The sequence below is a fragment of the Odocoileus virginianus genome, chromosome 3, assembly GCF_023699985.2.
Source record: "Odocoileus virginianus isolate 20LAN1187 ecotype Illinois chromosome 3, Ovbor_1.2, whole genome shotgun sequence".
NCBI classification, from domain to species: domain Eukaryota; kingdom Metazoa; phylum Chordata; class Mammalia; order Artiodactyla; family Cervidae; genus Odocoileus; species Odocoileus virginianus.
In genome coordinates, this window is record NC_069676.1 from 78,134,863 (window position 1) to 78,156,763 (window position 21,901).

At 37.2% G+C, this 21,901-nt stretch overlaps 1 protein-coding gene across 2 annotated transcripts in view; it reads left to right on the plus strand.

Moving 5' to 3' along the window:
* Positions 1-19,744, plus strand: part of XRCC4 (X-ray repair cross complementing 4) — a 280,295-nt gene extending 260,551 nt beyond the window's left edge. For both annotated transcript variants that reach the window (XM_020894180.2, XM_020894181.2), the window contains exon 8: positions 14,834-19,744. In XM_020894180.2, coding sequence (XP_020749839.2) covers positions 14,834-14,945 — 112 coding nt within the window. In that variant the 3' untranslated portion in view covers positions 14,946-19,744. The remainder of the gene's footprint in view (positions 1-14,833) is intronic.
* The last annotated feature ends 2,157 nt before the right edge of the window (positions 19,745-21,901 follow it).

Genomic DNA, 21,901 nt, shown 5'->3' on the forward strand with positions numbered 1-21,901 from the left:
GTTTTTCTAGTAGTCATGTGTGGATGTGAGAGTTGGACCATAAAGAATGTTGAGCTCCGAAGAATTGATGCTTTCAAACTGTGGTGCTGGAGAAGACTCTTGAGAATCCCTTGGACAGCAAGGAAATCAAACCAGTCCATCCTAAAGGAAACCAATCCTGAATACTCATTGGAAGGACTGATGCTGAAGCTGAAGCTCCAATACTTTGGCCACCTGATGTGAAGAGCCAACTCATTGGAAAAGATCCTGATGCTGGGAAAGATTGAGGGCAGGAGGAGAAGGGGGCAACAGAGGATTAGATGGTTGGATGGCATCATCAACTCAATGGACATGAGTTTAAGCCAACTCTGAGAAATAGTGAAGAACAAGAAGCCTGGCGTGCTGCAGTCCATGGGGTCACAAAGAGTTGGACACAACTGAGCAACTGAACAAGAAGTCAGCAGAGGCACCTCATGCTTACAACCCTCAGCTTTCATGGAAGAAGTCTGACTATCCTAGGCTGCCAGGCTGCAAGGAAGCCAGGCCACTGAAGAGTATCCAGGAACCAGTCCTAGTCTTTCAGGGCTCCCAGCCAAGCATCAGATATGGGTGAATGAGCTTTAAGAGCACTCCAACTCCCAGCCATTGTGTCAGCCCCAGTTTTCCAGTACCCTCCAGTTAAGGCCCAGACACCATGGCACAACAACAAACTATCCTCACTGTGCCCTTTCCACATTTCTGATTCACAGAAAGTATGAGCATGATAAAATTGTCAGTTTTCCACCACTAAGTTTAGGGTGGTTTGTTACACCGCAGTGGTTACAGGAACAAAGACCTGCTCGATTTAAGATGTGCTGCAGTGGGACAGGAGATAATTAATTCCTCTGCCTAGGGAGGTTTCCCAGAAGCAAGAACATCTGAACTTGGCTTTTAGTGAAGAGAAGGAGCCTACTAAGTAAAGAAGGTAGGAGAAAGAGTTCTCAAACTGAGGGAACAGCATGAAAAATATAGCACTGAAGACTGAAGGATGCACTTGGGGGATGACAAGAAGTTTGCTGTGGAAGTGCACTGGCTAGTTAGAGCCAAAAAGGGAAACATGAAGCTAGACATTTTGTAATAATTTATTTTTGCTATGCCAAGGGAGTTTCAACTAAAGCCTTGCCGGAGTACAAAGTAATAATCAGACTTGTGTTGTAGAAAGATAGTTCATTCATAGCAGCTGGAAGATGGGCTGAAGGAGAAAACAATAAAAGGCAAGGAGAAAAGTCAGTAATTATATAGTTCAGGTTGCAGATGATCAATGCCGAGATACATAGTTTTCTTATAGGAGCAAAATAAGATCAGTTAGATAACAATGGTTATTTAATTTAAATAATCAGTTATTTACTCAATGTGTTTGTTCAAGCCTTAATAATTAAATGCTACAGCCAGTCATACATTTTGGCAAATCATACCAATGCTTTTACAAAACATTGATCTCATTACATTTGTTAATGATACTTCTGAATGCCATGTAAAAGCTTCCTCCACTATGAATTTTGGATAATTATGATTATCTTTACATTTTTAAAGACTCTGATTGCAGTGGGACATTTAAAGAAATAAGACCAAATTGTACCAGTTAAAACACTACTGGAACCATATGTTGCATTTATGCTACTTCCTCAAAATAAACATAAGTTCACTAAAAAAAATTCTTGAAAAAAATTGGTAATTTATGTAATCATAAAGATATCACAGTGAGAAAGTATATAGTACTTAGTAAAAATAGTTGTATAAACATAACACACAACTATAGTCAACAGCTTTCTGTGTGGACTGGATTGCAGTTTAGTTATGACTTTTGAGCTTTTCTTGAAATTGTAATACTATACGTGTAATAAACTTTTTAAGGGCAAAAAGTTTAGATAAGTCATTCTGAGCACACAGACTGAATCCTCCATGGCTTGTTCTGCCTTATCTCACAGTGACTTGTCACCAGTTGTGAGGTATATTAATTTGTAAACATTCTATACAATAGTTTTGCTTTACACTTTGGTTGTATTTTTAAAGTCAACTGTAAAGTTTAATCTTTTTAATTCAAAATCAGAATCCTCAGAATTTTGTAGATTGCTCCCATCTGCCTTCTTGCAGCTTCTGGCACGTTTCTTTAAGACAGACAGAACATCTCCCAGAATTTGAGCAGAGACCCTCTACATTTGCCAGTAATACCACATTATGTGTATACTTTGTGAAGAAATGTTTTTTGTTTGTTCATTTTCTGTATCATTTATATGACACTCATTTTATCTAAAAGTTATATGAGGTTGATGATTGTCCAAGATAGTTTGTCTTCTTTAAAACATCTGGCTGCTGCATGATCCTTGGTCACCCATTCCATGAAAAGCCCAGAAAAATATTCAGGAATGATTTGGGGCAGACTGCTACTCAATAGATCAGAAGAGAAGGAGATAGGTAGGTCACAGCACAGGTTGGCGCTCATGACAGGTTTGCCGCCTTGTGAGCCAAGGAATTAATTAGAGTGGGTAATTTTGAGACAACTAAGAATCAAGTCCACTAGCAAGTACTAAAATAATGGGAAAATCTAATTAAAATAGAAACCAAATTCTCTTACTGTAAAACAAAAGATCACAGAATTTCAAGAGAGAAAGAGAAGGCAAGGGAGGAGAAGGAGAAACCTCACAAAGCAGAGTATTTTCCAGGAAACTGCATTCATTCTTATTTATTTATAGGTTAAAGAAAAAAAACTACCAGTGGAAAAATTCAAGTATCTTCCTGAAGAAAAAAAGCAAGTGCTTTTTGAGTGTTAGAAAAGAGGTTTACTGGTGATTAGGGTAATTAAGGATCAAAACTAGGTTCTGAAGAGGACAGAATGGATCCATACAGCAGTACATAACCAGTTTTTTTAAAGTCCCATTGTTTATTGGTCCAAAATAAGTGTGAGCAATTGTTAGGTTTGATTTGAGTCTGGTGCACAAAGGTCACTGAAAGTGCTGGGTTTGGACAGATTATAATAATTTGCAGGCCCAGTGCAAAATGAAAACGCAGAGCCCCTTTGTTCAGAATTATTAAGAATTTCAAGATAGTGACAACAGAACATGAAAGCAGAGATGAAGCCCCTGTAAGCTTGTGGCCTTGTGTGACTGACAGCATAGTCATACACCCATGAAGGTGGCATTGTCTGTGGTTCTTTAACAGCCTCGCTCATTAGAGCTGTCAGTGAAACAGCTGTTATCCCCTAGACAAGGGCTCTTGTTAGTGTAGATTCAGGGGAGCTCAGCATTCAGGGTTACCTCTGCCTTGGAACATTTGTTTGTTCCCTTTGTATCCCAAGCATCTTGCATGTAAGCACGTAGTAAATAGTGGATAGGGTAGATGATGGATGATGTGATTGCCAGCCTCTCTCAATGATTCTGGTTCAGTTCATCTCTAGATAAGAAGCCCCAGTGTGGATTCTTTTACGTTTCAGTTCATATTGCACAGACCTTGCAGATGCCTCCTCCAGTCAGCTTGGAGGTTTCTTTTAGCTCTGGGCCTTGGGAGTCCTGTGCTTACTCAGGTCTGTTTCTCTTTTAAGTGATCCTGAAACGTTTAAACTCATAGATTAAAATAATATTTGAGCCATAACCAAGTTAAGGCTAGACTAATGCTTCCTCCTCCATATCCCCCAATAAAAAGATGTCTACCTCTTAATTCCTGGAAACTGACACTGTGTTAGAGCACAATGACAAAAGAAAATTAAGGTTGCAGATAGATTAAAGTTGCTAATTAGCTGACCCTAAAAGTGGCTAAATTATCCTGGATTAACCAGATAGGTCCCGTGTATCACAAAGGCTCTTAAGGAAGAGAGGGGGAGAAGAGTCAGAGAAAGAGATGTGACCAAGGAAGCAGGGTCAGAGTGACATGCTAGGAGAAGGTGCCCACCTGCCATCGCTGGCTTTGAGGATGGAGAAAGGGGAGTAGCCTCTGGAAAACTCTCCGCTGGGGCTTCCAGAGAGGAACACAGCTCTGCCAACACCTTCATTTTAGCCCAATGAGACGTGGGTCAGATTTCTGACCTCCAGAACTGTAAGATAATGAATTTGTGTTGTTTTAAGCCGCTGTGTTATGGTAATTTGTTACAGCAGCAGCAGGAAACCCAACAGCTGGCTCCACATTGCGGCTACGGCTAAACGATCACTCCTGGTCCCTGGTTCATTAGGAGTCGCTAACCTCCATGGCAGGGTATTATTTTCTGCCCATGTGTTTTCCACTTCTCTTGGTAGCCTGAAGTAGAGTTCTGTGTGTGTTTTCTGTGTTTTTAATTTCCTTCATTGGACCACTATAATACATTTTTGGGTTCAGGCTAGTAGATGTTACATTCTAGAGAAAGCAGTCAATGCAGGCTGTTTCAGAAACACTAGTTTCTTGGTATATTAGTAGTTGAGGGAGAGTGAAAAAAGAAGCTTCGGCTGCCAAATTCATTTGTAAAACTGAGGATAACCAAGCTATGTTTCTTTTTCGTAAAACACTTAAAAAAATAATCTGTGTATAAATGGTTTTTTAAAATCTCGACAATTTAAGAGAATATCCAGCAAAAATTGTCCATCCTTCAGCTCAAGCTCCTCTCTCCAGAGTCAGCCGTTGCTAGTTTCTTGTGAATCCTTCCAGAGATATTCTGATATTATACATAGATATATATATAAAAATACACATACACACACACATAAATATGTATGTGTGTGTACACGCACACCCTAATTTTCTACACACACTCTCCTGTACCTTGCTTTCATTTTACTTAATAATTTAACAAGTTTATGGAAGAACCTCAGTAGCTTTAAATGTATAATATGCACATGAAACACTTACAGGACTTAATGGAGAAAAATAAATATTTTCCAAACATTTTGGACCACAGATTTTATTTTTTTAGAGTGAATTCTTTTTCATTTAGAGTACTTTTTCAGACACACTGAACAACACCAAACTGCCTTCCTCTGAAATACAAATGAGAATTAATGACTCCCTTACACAGATGTAACAAGAAGGGTGTGGATTTCAGAGTAAGGGAAACCTAGACTAATATCCTCATTCCATTGTTGACTTGCCTGCCTGCTCACATGCATGTTTACTGGCCGTGTGGCTTTGAGAGGTTGCTTAACTTACTGAGCCTTCTTGATAATACTGTTTACCTCATCCGGTCATTTGTTTGTTAATTAAAACATGGACTCATTGGAACATGTATGAGCCTGGGTGTGTAAAGCAGAGTCTTTCTACTTGAGAAGCTTCTAGTCTAGTGAGGGAAGCTTCACTTGTAGCACACCAAGCAGCGAAAAACAGTGGCCTATCTTAAAGTTGTGGAAAATCATTTTCTATTAATATGACAATTTTCTACTTTTATAGGCACAGATCACTAGTAGCAGATGTCGCCTATACCACTTCAAAACTTGTAAGGAATACAGGAAGTTTAACATAGGATTTTTCAAGTATTAATTTTTTTAAGTATGTATGGACTTTGATATTGTTCATCTAATGAATTATCAGAGTAATGTTATTTATCTAAATAAAGTAAGAAGGACAAAATCCTCCAATTTATCATGAAATTCTTGCATAAATTCTGGCATGGTTGTGGATTATGGACGTATTTATCTTAATGTCTTGTGACTTTAAATGTTGAGTTGGATAGAACTAGATAATCTTATTTTTAGACTCACAATATAAATATTTTACAGGAAAATTGTATAATTATTCTTTCCCATTATCTATAAGGCATACAAGTGCATTTTAGCATTGGTTGTTTACTCTTCATAATTCTCTTTTCTGTGTTTTACTCAAAATTACTTATTTCAAAGCATATTTCTATTTTCTTATTGTTCTTGATAAACAGCAAAGGAATATTCATCAGAAAAAAATGTTTAGGAATTTAACTGAAAATAGCTAATGCAATTTCTTTTATTTGCCATTTTGGTTGCCAGAAAAAAAGCTTCAGCTTCTTTTCATTTCCTCAGACCAGTGAAATGCTGTCTAGGCCTGTTGAATTCCAGACAATGTTCAATACTTGTTTTACTGAATCCTGATGACTTCAGTATGTTAATTTATTTAGGAGACACTTTTGGCTTTTATAAGGTCAACTAGAAATGGGTAGCTATTTTCCCATTTATTTGAGGCTCAAATATTTTTTAAAATACTAATATTTAACTTGAAAATGCAGTGGTAACTTTGGTGACATCAAATCTTTAAGCCCATTATTTATAACTTTTGCATTTAAAAGATGTTTCTCTGATTGAGTTTGTTCCATAATGGTAACTCTGTTAAGGCCAGTATGATAGCTGCCTAGTTATTTAATAGTAGCAAGTACCTAGTACTTGGACTTGCCTGTTTTTTGTCATCATTTTGGTGATGGTTTGATTTGTTACATTCTGAAAAACAACCCGTTAAGTACTTGACTTTTATTATTACCAAAGTAATGTATGTCCCAGCCAGTGCTCAGTTCTGTTTGTCTCCATTGCACTGCCCTTACTTCATCTCTCATCTTCATCCCTGCCGCACATCTGACCTTTACCCCAGTCCCAGAGCAGAGTCAAAGATGAGATGGGTGGGTGCCAGGCAAGTTGGTAGTAAAGGAAAGCTTCTCTCTGTCTCTGTAGATAGATAGATAGATAGAGATACAGATACAGATATAGATACAGATATAACTTTCCTCATAATGTGAGAGAAAGAGCTACTTCAGAATGCTCTACTTTGGTGGCCAGGCAGGCACTGACCGTTGGCCATTTTGCTAGATTTTTGCTATGATGGCTGTAGTCTAAGGCTTTAAGACTTTCTTTCCTCCCAAAAGAAAACATTGTCTGTTCTTCTTGTCTATAATGAATCACTAGCATAACTTCCAGGTTATTCTTTTCAACTCCAGATAAGAAATCTTGGTGGGTGAAATAATTTACCTAACGTGTGCCTACAGATTCAGCAGTCAAAGCTGTATAGAAACCCAGCATCTTGGGTGGCACATGGGACTAGCACAAGCTGTGGGCACACAAAATAAACTAGGTTCTTGGCTTCTGCAACAACTCTCTTCCCTGATTCTCCCCATATCTTTTGAATCATTCTATTTCAATCTTTTATTCATCTTACTCTCTTGACATCTGCCTCTGCAATTTTCACATTTCCTGGGATTCTATAGGGCTTCCCATGTTGCTCCAGTGCTAAAGAACCCATGTGTCGGTGCAGGAGACATGGGTTTGATCCCTGGGTTGGGAGATCCCCTGGAAGAAGGAACTGGCAACCCACTCCAGTATCCTTGCGTGGGAAATCCCAGGGACAGAGGAGTCTGACACGCTACAGTCCATGGGGTCTCAAAGAGTCGGACACGACTGAGCACGCACACATGCACAGAGTTCTATACCAAACGTTTCGTCTCTGGTACTCTCTCTGGGAGTCTCTTCAACTCATCTGAAGATCTCTTCAACTCATTTGTCTTTAGCGGCCAGCGATATGACAGTGACTGCTATCTCTGTACATGTAGTCCAGTCATCTCCCCTGAGCTCTACACTTATAAGCTTATATATTATAAGCATTTACCTACTCAGCATCTGTCTCTATTTAGGTATCATGTGGTCACTTCAGACTGACTCGTTATAACTGAAATGGAACCCTTTATGCATAGTACGCAACTAGCCCCTTCTGTGTCACCATCTTCACAACAGCCAAAATTACAAGACTCTGAAATCTGAGAGCATTGTAATGAAAGAACAAATAAGATACCAAACTATTATGTGCATACACAGATACATACATATCAGTGTTCAAAGAGTAACATTATATAGTTTTACATGTTTTTTACTTTAAGTAGATAGAATCATATTGTGTATTATTTTGTGCCTTGCTTTTTGCTCAGCATCTCATGTTTGAGATTCATGCATGTGTGTATGCCATTGTGTGAAAACTCTATAATTTACTTGCTCATTTTGTCTCTCATTAGAGAGACATTTGGGTAGTTTTCAGTTTTTCATTATTATAGACAATGCACATTTGTGCACTATCTCCTGACACGCATATGCAAATATTTGCCAGACTATGTAACTAGAGCAGAATTCCTGGTTATAAGTACATAAATCTTCATATACCTGGACAGTTATTGCCAAATTGTTATCTAAAATGGTTTCAAATGTTTACACTCCAGCCAGTAGTAATTCATCTTGTCATTTCATGTTCTCTGTGATCTTTGCTATTGTTGGACATTTTTGTTTTTGATAATCTGGTGTAAAATACTTTTTACTGTTTTTCATTTGCTTGGTTGAAACGTCCTTGGTTTCTAATGAAGTTGAGATAATTATCATATGCTTATTTGACCCCACTGTTCCCTCTTTTTGGAAGTTTCTGTAGTCTTTGGCATATAATTTTAAATTATGTTGTTGTTTTTTTAATTGTTTGTACCTTTGGATAATAATCCTTTGTTGGTAGTACATGTTGCAGTATTTCCTCTCAATTTGTGATTTCTTCCATCTCTTTAAAATGTTTGTACTTATTTCTTATGCTTCTAATGTAATTGAATTTATCTATCTTTATCTTCATGGTTTCACTTTCTGCCTTAAAAAAAAAAAGAACATCTCTATCCTAAGATCCTGAACATATTTTCCTTTATTTTCTTCTAAATGCTTTAAAGTTTTGCCTTTTCTCATTTAATTGTTGAATTCACCAGGAATTGAATTTTATGTGTATCGTGTACAGTTTGTTCTTGTTTAGTCAGTAAGTCATGTCTGACTCTTTTGCAACACCATGACTATAGCCCACCAAGCTCTTCTGTCCATAGGATTTCTCAGGCAAGAATACTGAAGTGGGTTGCCATTTCCTTCTCTAGTTAGCCCACATACAAATTGACTTTTAGTTTTTGACTTTAGAACCATTGTTCTTGTCATAGTCAAAGGAGAATAATTTTTCAAGTGTCATAATGCTGTCAATCATTACACATTTCCTGAACCTCTCTGTCTGCTCAAATTGGCACGTTGACATTTTTTCAGAAATATTATTTTCAGAATATGTTATAAAATGCAAGTAATTCACTCTAAACAATACTAATGGTTCTCATTTGTTAAGAAAAGACTGATATTACAGCCATGCTGATATCAATGTTAAATTTGACTGAGAAAATTTCTTTACAAAATGAGCCAATACCTGGAAATATCATTTTAAAAGTTGTTGGTAATCCAACTCCCATAAATTTAAAAGAGAAAGTCAATTATTCATTCTGACATTTTCGGGAAGCTTTCCCAGGATGAATAATTCTTGTGCCAGTCTAACTTTTGATCTACACTATTAATTAGATGGTGGTAATGCAGTTTGACTTCCCTGGTGACTGAGACAGTAAAGAGTCTGCCTACAATGTGGGAGACCAGGTTTCCATCCCTGGGTTGGAAGATCCTCTGGAGAAGGAAATGGCCACCCACTCCAGTATTCTTTTTTAATAAAATGTTTATGCTTATTTTTTCTCTTGTAATGAAATCTCACCCTCGGTTTCACTTTCTGTTAAAAACAAGCATCTCTATCCTAAGATCTGACAATTCTTTATTTTCTGTTTTGCATATTAAGGGTTATCGTTCCATATTTTAAATTCCAAATATGTTTATGTGTATGTAAGGGTCTTTCTTTTTAGTGGCTTTACTCTTTTGCTACACATGATTGCCCCAGTCTTCTGCTCTCATGGGAATCTGATGCAAATTGAAGGTTGCTTTTTATTAGCGAATACAAATTGACTTGTTTGATTAACCATTGTTCATTCATAGCAAATTTTTCTGCTGATGGCATTCTTCCTGCCTTCCATCTGTCTGCTAATTGCACAGTTGCTTTTTTAGATATTACAATGTTTAGCAAGTATCACTCTAACAGATCTATGGTTTCATTGTGTTCAGAAGACTGCTGGGAAATCCAGTGGATGGACAAGCCTGGTAGTCTATAGCCCATGAGGTCGCAAAGAGTCGGACACGACTGAGTGACTAAACTTTAAAAAAACTTTTCAATGCAGTTTGATTCAAGTTCGTGTGTGTGTGTGTGTGTGTGTGTGTGTGTGTGTTTAAATGCAGTGTGAAATCAAGTTATAAAACATAGAACTCTCTGCAACTATATTATTGAGGCTATAGCCATTTTTTAATAAGGCTGTCATGTTCTGGAGAAGCTTCATTTATTCACTTTATTTGAAAAGCCCTTATACTGTGCATGATGATTTCTTATTCTGTCATTAACCTTTCCTTTTTAATTCATAGTTTTCATTGATTCCACAGGTATTTATTGAGAGCTTGTATTTTGCAAAGTGGTCTATTTGAGCATAACTATCTCAGAATTTAGGGACTAAAGGAACTCCAAGATCTTTTATAGTAACCCTAACTTTCTACAATTTAAATTAAGACACTGAGATCCGGAAGTATGCCATCACCTGAACAAAACCTTAAATGTGATAAAGCATAAATAAAGATCTCCCAACCTTGGATCCAGAATTCTTCCTGTTGAACCATGCTGTCCATAAAAACTAAAAATATACTTGAATCCTAAGTCTTAATATAATGTTTATAACATTCCTAAAGGAATTTTGTGAACAAATTATATTACAATCCTTGCCTTAAAGCTACTTATAAAATGTTGAGGATGAAAAGATATATTTGAAATAAAAATGGAGAAAGTAAAAAGTTTAACTGAAAGCTTATGTGTAACCTTTATCAAATTTGATATATTTCTCTAACACAGTGAGCTGATCATAGTACATACTTAAGTATTGATTAAATAATAAACTATGTGTTAAAATATTGGTAGACATTAGGTACTTTAAATGATCAGAGAAAATAAAAACTAACCTCAATTTGGAAAGTAAAAACAAAAAAAGAAAAGAAACAAGTCTTCATGGAAGATTTAGAATTTAAAGTGGGCCATAACTAATGGTTGCAATTTAATTAGAAATAGAGGAACTCCCAATTTTAAAAATACTTGTTTAGCTCGCTTTCTATTAAGACTTTAGATACAGGTTCTCTGAGTTATTTGCTTTCAGATTTCACCTCTTAGCATGAGTGCTTAGAATAAGCATGCTCATGAAAAAATAGTATGATAAATATGCTAAGATATGGGTATAAGGATTTTAATTGTTCTACTATTTATAAGAGCATTAAGAAATGGAACCAACCCAAACAGTCATCAGTGGATTAATTGTTAGTACAAACAATTTAAAATTAATGGTGAGTATAGTGGAGGTGATGGAATTTCAACTGAACTATTCAAATCGTAAAAGATGATGCTGTTAAAGTGCTGCACTTAATATGCCAGCAAATATGGAAAGCTCAGCAGTGGCCACACAACTGGAAAAGGTCAGTTTTCATTCCAATCCCAAGGAAAGGCAATGCCAAAGAATGTTCAAACTACCACACAATTGCACTCATCTCACACCCTAGCAAAGTAAAGCTCAAAATTCTCCAAGTGAGGCTCTAACAGTATGTGAACAAAGAACTTCCAGATGTTCAAGCTGGATTTAGAAAAGGCAGAAGAACCAGAGATCAAACTGGCAACATCCATTGGGTCACCAAAAAAGCAAGAGAGTTCCAGAAAAACATCTGCTTCATTGACTACACCAAAGCCTTTGACTGTGTGGATCACAACAAACTGTGGAACATTCTCAAAGAGATGGGAATACCAGACCACCTCACCTGCCTCCTGAGAAACCTGTATGCAGGTCAAGAAGCAATAGTTAGAACTGGACATGGAACAATTGACTGGTTCCAAATTGGAAAAGGAGTATGTCAAGGCTGTATATTGTCACTGTGCTTATTTAATTTATATGCAGAGTACATCATGTGAAATGCCTGGCTGAACGAAGCACAAGCTGGAATCAAGATTGCCGGGGGAAATATCAATAACCTCAGATATGCAGATGACACCACCCTTATGGCAGAAAGTGAAGAACTAAAGGGCCTCTTGATGAAAGTGAAAGAGGAGAGTGAAAAAGTTGGCTTAAAACTCAACATTCAGAAAACTACAATCATGGCATCTGGTCCCATCATTTCATGGCAAATAGATGGGGAAACAATGGAAACAGTGAAAGACTTTATTTTCTTGGGCTCCAAAATCACTGCAGATGTTGATTGCAGGCACGAAATTAAAAGATGCTTGCTCCTTAGAAGAAAAGATATGATAAGCCTAGAGAGCATATTAAAAAGCAGAGACTTTACTTTTCCAACAAAGGTCCATATAGTCAAAGCTATGGTTTTTCCAGTATTCATGTATAGATGTGAAAGTTAGACCATAAAGAAGGCTGAATGCCAAACAATTGATGTTTTTGAGCTGTGGTGTTGGTGAAGACTCTTGAGAGTCCCTTGGACTCCAAGGAGATCCAACAAGTCAATCCTAAAGGAAATCAGTCCTGGGTGTCATTGGAAGGACTGATGCTGAAGCTGAAGCTCCAATCCTTTGGCCATCTGTTAAGAAAGCTAACTCATTAGGAAACACCCTGATGCTGGGAAAGATTGAAGGCAGGAGGAGAAGGGGATGACAGAGGACAAGATGGCTGGATGGCATCACTGACTCGATGGACATGAGTTTGAGCAAGCTCCAGGAGATGATGAAGGACAGGGAAATATGGTGTGCTGCAGTCCATGAAGTTGCAAAGTGCCAGACACAACCGAGCAACTCAAAAGCAACAACAGCAACAGTAGATCTATATTTTTTCAACGTGCAGAAATACTGATAATATATTTTAGAGTAAAAACATTTAGCTGCAATATTATATATATGATCTCATATTTGTAAAGAAAAACATGAAAACACAAATAATGCAAAGCAGGATGGTGGACATTTTAATTTTCTTTTTCATGCTTTTCAGAATTTTTATAAAGTCTTTCAATAAACATGTTACTTATAAAAATGATTAAACTTTTTATCTGGGTGTGGGAGAGTTCTAAATTTATCCTCTTCCCTTACCACAGATATGAAATCTGTAGAACAGTGATCTCCATTCATGGAACAGCTTTCACTGAGCACCTACTATGTACTAGACACTAAGAACAAAAGAGTCAAAATCTGTTTCCTGGGCTCCTCATGGCTAGAAAGAGATGAAAATCTGAAATGGAGAAACGGATAAATTCCCTTCAAACTTGTCACTTCAGAGTAGTCCCTTTGTCCTATACTGCTTTTCTTTTTTTTAAACTAAATTGATGGCTGTCTGTGTTGTGCTTATACAGTGTCTAGACTATGAATAAAATTACAGAGGTTTTTCCATGTATGACTTTTTAATTGAAATAATTCAACTCTCTCTTTTGCTAGGAAAAAAATCAATTCTAAGACATTTAGGCCTAGAAAAAAATGTGTAATGTGTTTTGAGTTGACATTGAGAACTTATACATGTAATAATTATGCTTTTGTTCGGTACTATATAATTTTCTCCTTCTATAGAATATATTTTCAGAAATTTAATTACATATTACAGTAATTATGTCAGTATTTGTTGTTAGTTTTAACACTGATTCTCCCAGAGGGTAGTACGTGTAATCTTGAGAATGCACTAATGCCTAGCACTTCAGCATTCCTGTGAGGGTTATGTTGTCTGAACTTGGCTTGCTCAGGATAAGACAGAGCTGTCCCAGATCTAATGGCAGCCAGCCATGGATAATTGTATGCAGTCATGAGGCCAAGGAGGACCCTATAGAGGATTCATCTTCAGCACTCTGTACAGCTAAGTATGAGTACAGGCTTTTGGAAATACTCATCTAAACATACTCAACATTCGGGGATTTTTAGTTGATTATTCTTTTAAATTAAAGAAGCTATTAGCAGGAGTGCTTTTGTAGTTTATGTTGTATCAAGGGCTAAAAATAATAGTTTCCAAATGTTTTGTAGGAATTTATAAGCATTTCCATTGATAATATCTCATTTAATCTTTAGACCACCTCCGAGGCAGGTGTTATTATGTCAGTTTTACAGGTGAGAGAACAGAGGTCCAGTTAGGTTAAATGACTTGCCTGAAGTCACATAGCTAATAAGAAATAGACCTGGATTTCAACCTATGAGTCCTGACTTCAAATACTGTTCTTTTTTAGCTATACCAAACTGCTGTCTTCTGCCTTTGTGGTTGGAAATGTGGGTATTTCTTTGCATATTATTGGGTTGATTCTGACAAGGTTCATACAAGGGCATAAACATACATTGCTAAGCTCTTCTTTTGATTAAGTTGTTACCCTCCAGCTCACCACTTTTAAGACCAATTATGAGTTAGTGATCATGCCTTTTACCCTAGGACTCAGAGAATATTTACATAAATATAGAGGTCGGTCCATTGATATGGTAACTGCAGTACTGAAACTGAAGAAATTCACTCACTAAATGAAGATATGTAGATTCAGTAAATGAATGTGGACCAACAGCATTTCATCAACAGCTGCTAATACAAGAAGACATTATACACACCGGTACAATTGAATGATCCCTAAAAGAAATTTATGTCATCAGAAAGAACTTCCTGCTGTTGAGCTTCAAATGCATGTTCATAGTTAGAATTTAAAGGAGCTGAAGGAAAGTGTAAATTGTTTTGAAACTATTAAAGAAATGGATTGAGAAACCTTCTGTATCTTGGCATAAAAATACAGCTTAGATGATATCTTATTTCTTGACCTTAATTATGAATATTGTTGTAAGGTCTGTGAATTTTCATTATCTCAGAAAAGAGGCAGATTAATTCCAAAGCAGTTAAAAAAATTAAATTCCTTTCATTTATCTTTATGTTAATGCAACAGTTCGGAAGCAGGGTTCAACTTTTATTTCACTTATGTGTCTCTTAAAATTTTCTTTTATTTTATATGTAGGTGTTCAAAATAAAATTATTTTGATTTTTTTTTTCTTTTTACTCTAGGCTTGATCCTCCACTACCTGAGATGCCGAAAAAGGATCATGGCTCAGCTGAAAACATGTCCTTAGAAACTCTAAGAAATAGTAGTCCAGGAGACCTCTTTGATGAGATTTAATGGTCTCAAAAAGTACTTTGATATTCACAAGACTATGTTTTCTGTCCCATTCTTTAAATTGCAAAAACAAAATTTCAACTCAGCAACAGCTCTTAGTGCACCTTACAATTTAGTTACATACACAATGAGCTGAAACCATTGTGCAAAATGGATTACACATGTATATGAAAATATGATTTGATGACAGTAGTACATTATTCTAATGTGTTCATTCAGCATACCTGTAATTACATAAAATCTCAGACCTTTTTATTGCAAAGGTCACTTGTACCTTATTCATTTCACACATATTACATGTAGTAGCTGTCTATCCTGTCTAGGAAGATTTTGAAAATAGAGCAAATAAAATTTCTACAAATTCTTTTTCAAATAATCATATTCTAAACACTGATGTTTGAGAATTTTAATTTGTGGAATGATGTGCAGAATCTAGTTTTAGTTTTTACACAATCTGAAAATCTGGTGATAAAACTTTTGATTGAAAATTTTGTATTATTAATAAAATGTTATCTTGCTTAACTTTTTCCATTACTATAGTATCAGGTTTTTATAGAGTGCATACTAATGTAAATGTAACATCATTTTGTATCAAAGTATGTTTTTCAGAGATCTCAAGATCTCTGTACTGTTGGTCCCTCTGCCTGGAATGTTGATCTTTGTACACTTGGTTTCTTTTCACCTTTCAGATACAGAATCAAATGTCTCCTACTCCACGGTGCTTCCTCTGAAATATACTTTAAAAAAGACGTGCATATTCCCAGTCACTATATCCCATTGGAATGTTTTTTTCACTCTATGTATCACTCAGCTTCCCTGGTGGCTCAGATGGTAAAGAGTCCACCTGCAATGCGGGAGAATTGGGTTTGATCCCTGGGTTGGGAAGATTCCCGGAGAAGGGAATGGCTACCCACCCCAGCACTCTGGCCTGCAGAATTCCATGGACTATAGTCCATGGGGTCGCAAAGAGTTGGACATGACTGAGCAACTTTCATTTTCTTTTCATGTATCACTGTCTGGAATTGCTATTTTTTTTTCTTGCTCTTATCTATCTCTTCTCCTTCCTTCTATTTGTCTGTCTTTCTTTCACTAACCTACCACTGTCCCCACCCCCCACCCCCTAGTCTGTCTGCCTATAGAGAGTAAGCCCCATCATAGCAGAGGCATGACCATCTGCTTTCTCTCTCCACCTGCCAGTACCTAGGACAGGGCTGGATTCCTAAAGGCTTAATAAGTGTTTACTGAAGAAATAAAAGCATGTCCATCACAGTGTAGGTACTCAGATGATCTAGTTTCTTTAAGTTACTAGATCACTGTGAACACAAACTCATTAAAAGACTGAAATCTAGCTGGATGATTTGATACAAAGAAGAAATTTTTCAGAAAACATAACTACCTTCTGTGATTAATTAAAAATATACATATATATACACACAAGCTTGACTACAGAAAGATAATGAGAAAGAAATTATAGATTATTGTTTATATCAGAAATGGGATTTTCTTGAGAGTTCCATGATGACACAATGACTTAATCTCTGTGCTCCCAATCAGGGGGCTGAGGTCCAATCCCCGGTCAGGAAACTAGATCTCACATGTCACAACTAAGGGTTCGTATGCCACAACTAAAGATCCTGCATGCCATAACTAAGACCCAGCACAGCCAAATAAATCAACTAATAAATAGAAATATTTTTTAAAAAGAAATAAGATTTTATTGTCCATGGAACAACAATATATTTTAAATAGAAATTTTCCCGCATTTTCATTTCTATACTGGTTTCCATTTAAGAGGGAGATTTTTAATTAAATGTAAATATAAATGTGTGAAATATAAAATTCTACTCAGTCACATAGAAAATTCACTTAATAATGAATTTGTGTAATCCAGGATTTACCTTGGATCTTTCCAAGGGGATTTGGTACATAAAGTACCAGAATCTCAAAATAATACTATCACATCTGAATAGACCACAAATGACTGACCAAAATTAGTATACATCAGTGTATGTGTATATAGGTATGTACATATGTGTATGTTATATATATATATATATATATATATATATGTATATTTTTTAAGAGAAAGAGAAAACAGAATTTTGGCTGTTAGCTAGCAGTGAGAACGGAAAATGTTTCCTAAGTAATGATAACAATACAATCTATAGTTCATGGTATAGTAGACTCTTGAACAACCTGGGGTTGAACTATGCAGGTCCACTTATAACGGGATTTTTTTCAATAGTATATAATATAGTACTACACAATCTGAAGTTGGTTGAGTCTTCAGATGCAGAATTGTGGATTTGAAGGATCTGAAGATATTGAGGAACCACAGATATGAAGGGCTGACTATATATTATACTCAGATTCTTGACTGTCTAGAGGGTTAGCACCCTTCTCCTCACATTGTTCAAGGTTCAGTTGTATTTTTTACTTTTTCAAGGTTGGTTGTGGATCTTTTCAACCATTGCTGTGTGTCAGATTGATTCAGCTGGTTAGAATAGAGCATAATAAGCCCATAATCATGGTTTCCTCTTTTCTATTTATTGCTATTTTATAGTTCTTGTTCTCTGTAAACAGACATCTATAGGTTTGGTTAAGAGGTCCAGATTCTGTAATTCCATGCTATGATTTTTTTCCCCACATTTTTCCTTTTCTATACTCTAAAATAGATTTTTGTAGAAGACACTGCAATGGAAGGCGAAAGAATTGAGTTATAATGCAGCCTGGCTTTTTTGATCTTGGTGCCCTCACTTCTAAAAACAAGGTGATTACATTTCTGAAGGGTGATTTTTGGCTTAAGGTTTATAATTATTGGCCCTGGCATCAGATGGTATGGGTCAGGACTCATTAGGGAAGTTCATGGGAGAAAAAAAATCCCATGTCAGGAAGAGATGTCTTTATTATGTGGTTTTTAAAAGGTCAGGAAACTACTTAAAACTTGTTCTTAGTGGCATATAACTCAAATTTATAAAATTCTAGGTCCCATGTTTTAGAGCCAAGCAGCTCTTTATTGGGTAAGTTTGATTCAACAGTGTTTATAAAGGATTACTTATGCACAAAATACAGAACTGGGCTATGTGCGGAATTGAAGGATAAATCCATCCATTTACCAGGTATTTGTTAAGCATTCGTGTTGACCTCTATTCTGGGCACTAGATGAGGCAATGAATAATACTAGCGCTCTGTTGCTGTAGAGTTTATATCCTAACAAGTGAAATTTGGGGGTCTGGTCTCAAAATATATGGAGTGTATGAGATTGGGTCTTGAAACTACTTTGTAATGAACCATAATATCAAAGAGTATTAGAATAAGTGACTTAAATATTAAAAATTAAAGTTTTAGATGAGAATCCATAGAAGATAAGACTTCCCTGGTGGGTCAGACGGTAAGGTGTCTGCCTGCAATGTGGAAGACCCGGGTTCGATCCCTGGGAGGGGAAGATCTCCTGCAGAAGGAAATGGCAACCCATTCCAGTATTCTTGCCCGGAAAAATCCCGTGGATGGAGCAGCCTGGTAGGCTACAGTCCATGGGGTCGCAAAGCGTTGGACACGACTGAACAATTTCATTTTCACTTTCCATAGAAGATAAAAGATGCAACTGAGAGATTAAGAGAAATAGGTAGGTGTTGGGGAGAGTGAGCTAAGGATGTAGCTATCTTCCAGATCAGAGGAGAGTATAGAAGGTGCTGGGGAATCAGCTATGAGGTTAATTTCCAAGTTTATAATTGTGAATCCTCAGAATGCAGAAGACAGGTTAGAAGATATTCCAGGGGGACTGTTGGCCCAGGGTGATTAGTAGTGAGAATCTCAGATTTATAATAAAGGTATGGCGAGCATTGAGCCCCACAGGTCTATCTGGCACTTCCTTGGGAAGGTATGGGCTGCTGGAAAACTTCAGGTCATGGAGACCTTGCTGGGCATCTGAGGATGGGAAAGGAAGGCCAGTCTGGAGGCCTCTCAGCAGATACTTCAAAGGAGCAGCCAACCTGCATCCTGTTATGTCTCTCCCATTCTCTTACTGTTATTTATACAAAATCCATTTTGAATAAAGCAAGATTAAATAGCTGACATCCAAGTCCATGAAAGGCCTCATGAACTTACCTATAAATCAGGAAATTAAAAAAAACAGGTTGTTAACACATTTTGTAACTGAGTATATAGTAACAAAAGAACTATTCATGTATCCTTGTGTAGCTGTTGTCTGAATTAAAACTTTCCACTGCTAATCTGACAGTTTCTAGTAAATGCTTCTCAGGAGGGCAGATTTCATTTGCAAGTGTTCAGTGAACAAACCTGAAATGATTGTCTCTGTTTTAATAACTGGAAAAGGATACTTTGGAAAATACATGGCAGCAAGCATTTTGTGGTTAACTGACCATCCAACCATCTTCTCTTGTCTCCCAGTTCTCTTTCTTACCTACTCAACCTAAAATGCTCTCCAGCCTCCCTTCTAATTTTCTCCATTTCATATATCCACATCATCTCGTTTACCAGCTATTATCCTCACCTTCTAATTTTCCTCTCCTTTGTGTGTGTGTGTGTGTGTGTTGTGTGTGTGTTTAGCCACTCAGTTGTGTCCGACTCTTTGTGACCCCATGGACTGTAGCCTGCCAGGCAGCTCTTCTCTGTGGGGATTCTCCAGGCAAGAATACTGGAGTCTGTTGCCATGACCTCCTCCAGTGGATCTTCCCAACCCAGGAATCAAACTGGGGTCTCCTGCATTGCAGACGGATTTTACCAGCTGAGCTACCAAGGAAGCCCTTCCTCTCCTCTACTTGAATAAAATTCAATATGAATTTTATTGTTCATATGTTGTTTTTTCTTCTCTCTTTTGGAGGTCCATCATCCTAAACTACCATCTCACAATTTCACTGAGAACTATATGTTCTGAGTGAGGGTCTCTTTGTCCCTTAAGGCTGTGGGATCTATAGAAAAAGAGAGAGAGAGGGAGATTGGAGCCTACTTACATCTTGATAGTATCAGTAGATGTTCCTGTTAAGGGCAGGAGCAATTTTGATGGCTACTGTTACAGTAAATGGAATGGAGATGAGTCCTGAACTGCTTACTTTTTAAAATTTAGTTTTTATTAAAGTATAGTTGATTTACAATGTTGTGTTAGTTTCTGTCATATAGTAAAGTGATTCAGTTATATATATATATAAAACTGTATATATAACATGTATGATGGTGGTGGTGGTTTGGTCAGTAAGTCATGTCCAACTCTTGCGACCCCATGGAATGTAGCCTAACAGGCTCCTCTGTTCATGGATTCTTCAGGCAAGAATACTGGAGTGGGTTGCCATTTCCTTCTCCAACATACATATATATATTTATGTGTGTATTATATATATATATATATATATATACACTCTATATATAATGTACATACATATTCTTTTTCATTCTTTTCCATTATGGTTTACTACAGGATATTAATATAGTTCCCTGTGCTCTATTAAGACCCTGTGCTCTAGTAAGACCTGGTTGTTTATTCATTCTATATATAATAGTTTGCATCTACTAATCCCGAACTCACAATCCATCCCTTCGCTGAACCACTCACTCTGGATTTAGAGATCATCTCCAACTTCACTACTATCTTACGTATAACATAACCAGTCAAATAAATGTAGATGGATTAGGTGATTTTTATAGAACCTGATCATATAAGACTCTAGAAATCTGTCTTACTCTATACTCCTCTGAAAACCAAGCCTTAGACCAGGACTGGCAGACAGGCAGTTTATTTGGGGAATATCATCTCAGGGAGCAAAAGTGTGAGACCAGATGCATTAAAAAGAAAAGGAGGAAATGCCAGTGCAGAAGCCTCATCAAGGCAGATAGTCCTTTGGATGATGTATCCCCAGCCCGACCAAGATCTTCTGAAAAGTGAAAAATGAAAAGTGAAAGTGGTAGTCTCTCAGTTGTTTCCGACTCTGTAGGACCCCATGGACTGGGGACTTCCAGGCTCCTCTGTCCATGGGATTCCCCAAGCAAGAATACTGGAGTGGATTGTCATGCCCTTCTGCACATGATCTTCCTGACCCTGGGATTGAACTTGGGTCTCCTGCATTACAAGAAGATTCTTTACTGTCTGAGCCACCAGGAGCCAAGATCTTCTGAGGCATCTTCTAAAAAGTATCTCAGAACTGCATCCAGGGGCAGAAAGCATTCATCCTCGGGTTTCTGTTTCTCGCTGCCCACATGCTGCACGCGCCCCCGAGTGAACAGATAGAGCAACAGGTGCTGTGTGGCCTTCGAGCCTAATGGGGAGAGCGGCTGGCATCTCCAGGAGCTTCAGGTCCTGATGTATTTCAGAGTCAGTTCCAGTACCTGCATTTCCCGAAAAGCCACTGCTCCCTTTTTTGAAACTTTTATTAGTGGAATAGTTTCTTGAAACAAACAAGAAAATACCCACCTAATAGGGAAATCAAATACATTTTCCAGAGAAGATGTCAATTAATTCTCCTTATCATCAATTAACAAATTATCATTAGTTAACCTTACTATTAAAAGAATGTTTCAAGAGAGCTTTAATATGAAATGGTATAGACATACTTATGAATATAACAAGAAGGTAAAACCACTTTCATAATTAAACTTTGTATAACATTTTATAATATAAATGTCAAAATTCATTAAAATGCCATTGAAAGTGAACACAAGTGAAAGTGTTAGTTGCTCGGTCATGTCCTGCTCTTTGTGACCCCATGGACTGTAGCCCTCCTGGCTTCTCTGTCCGTGAGATTTCCCAGGCAACAATACTGGAGTGGGTAGCCATTCCTTTCTGTGTGGGATCTTCCTGACCCAGGGACCAAGCCTCCTTCTTCTGTAGTGGGCAGGCAGATTCTTTACTACTGAGCCACCGAGGAAACCCATCTATACTAGATGTGCCTTCAAATCACTGATGACTTTTAGTAAGAGTGTAAAATGTCTGATCTTTGTCAACATGG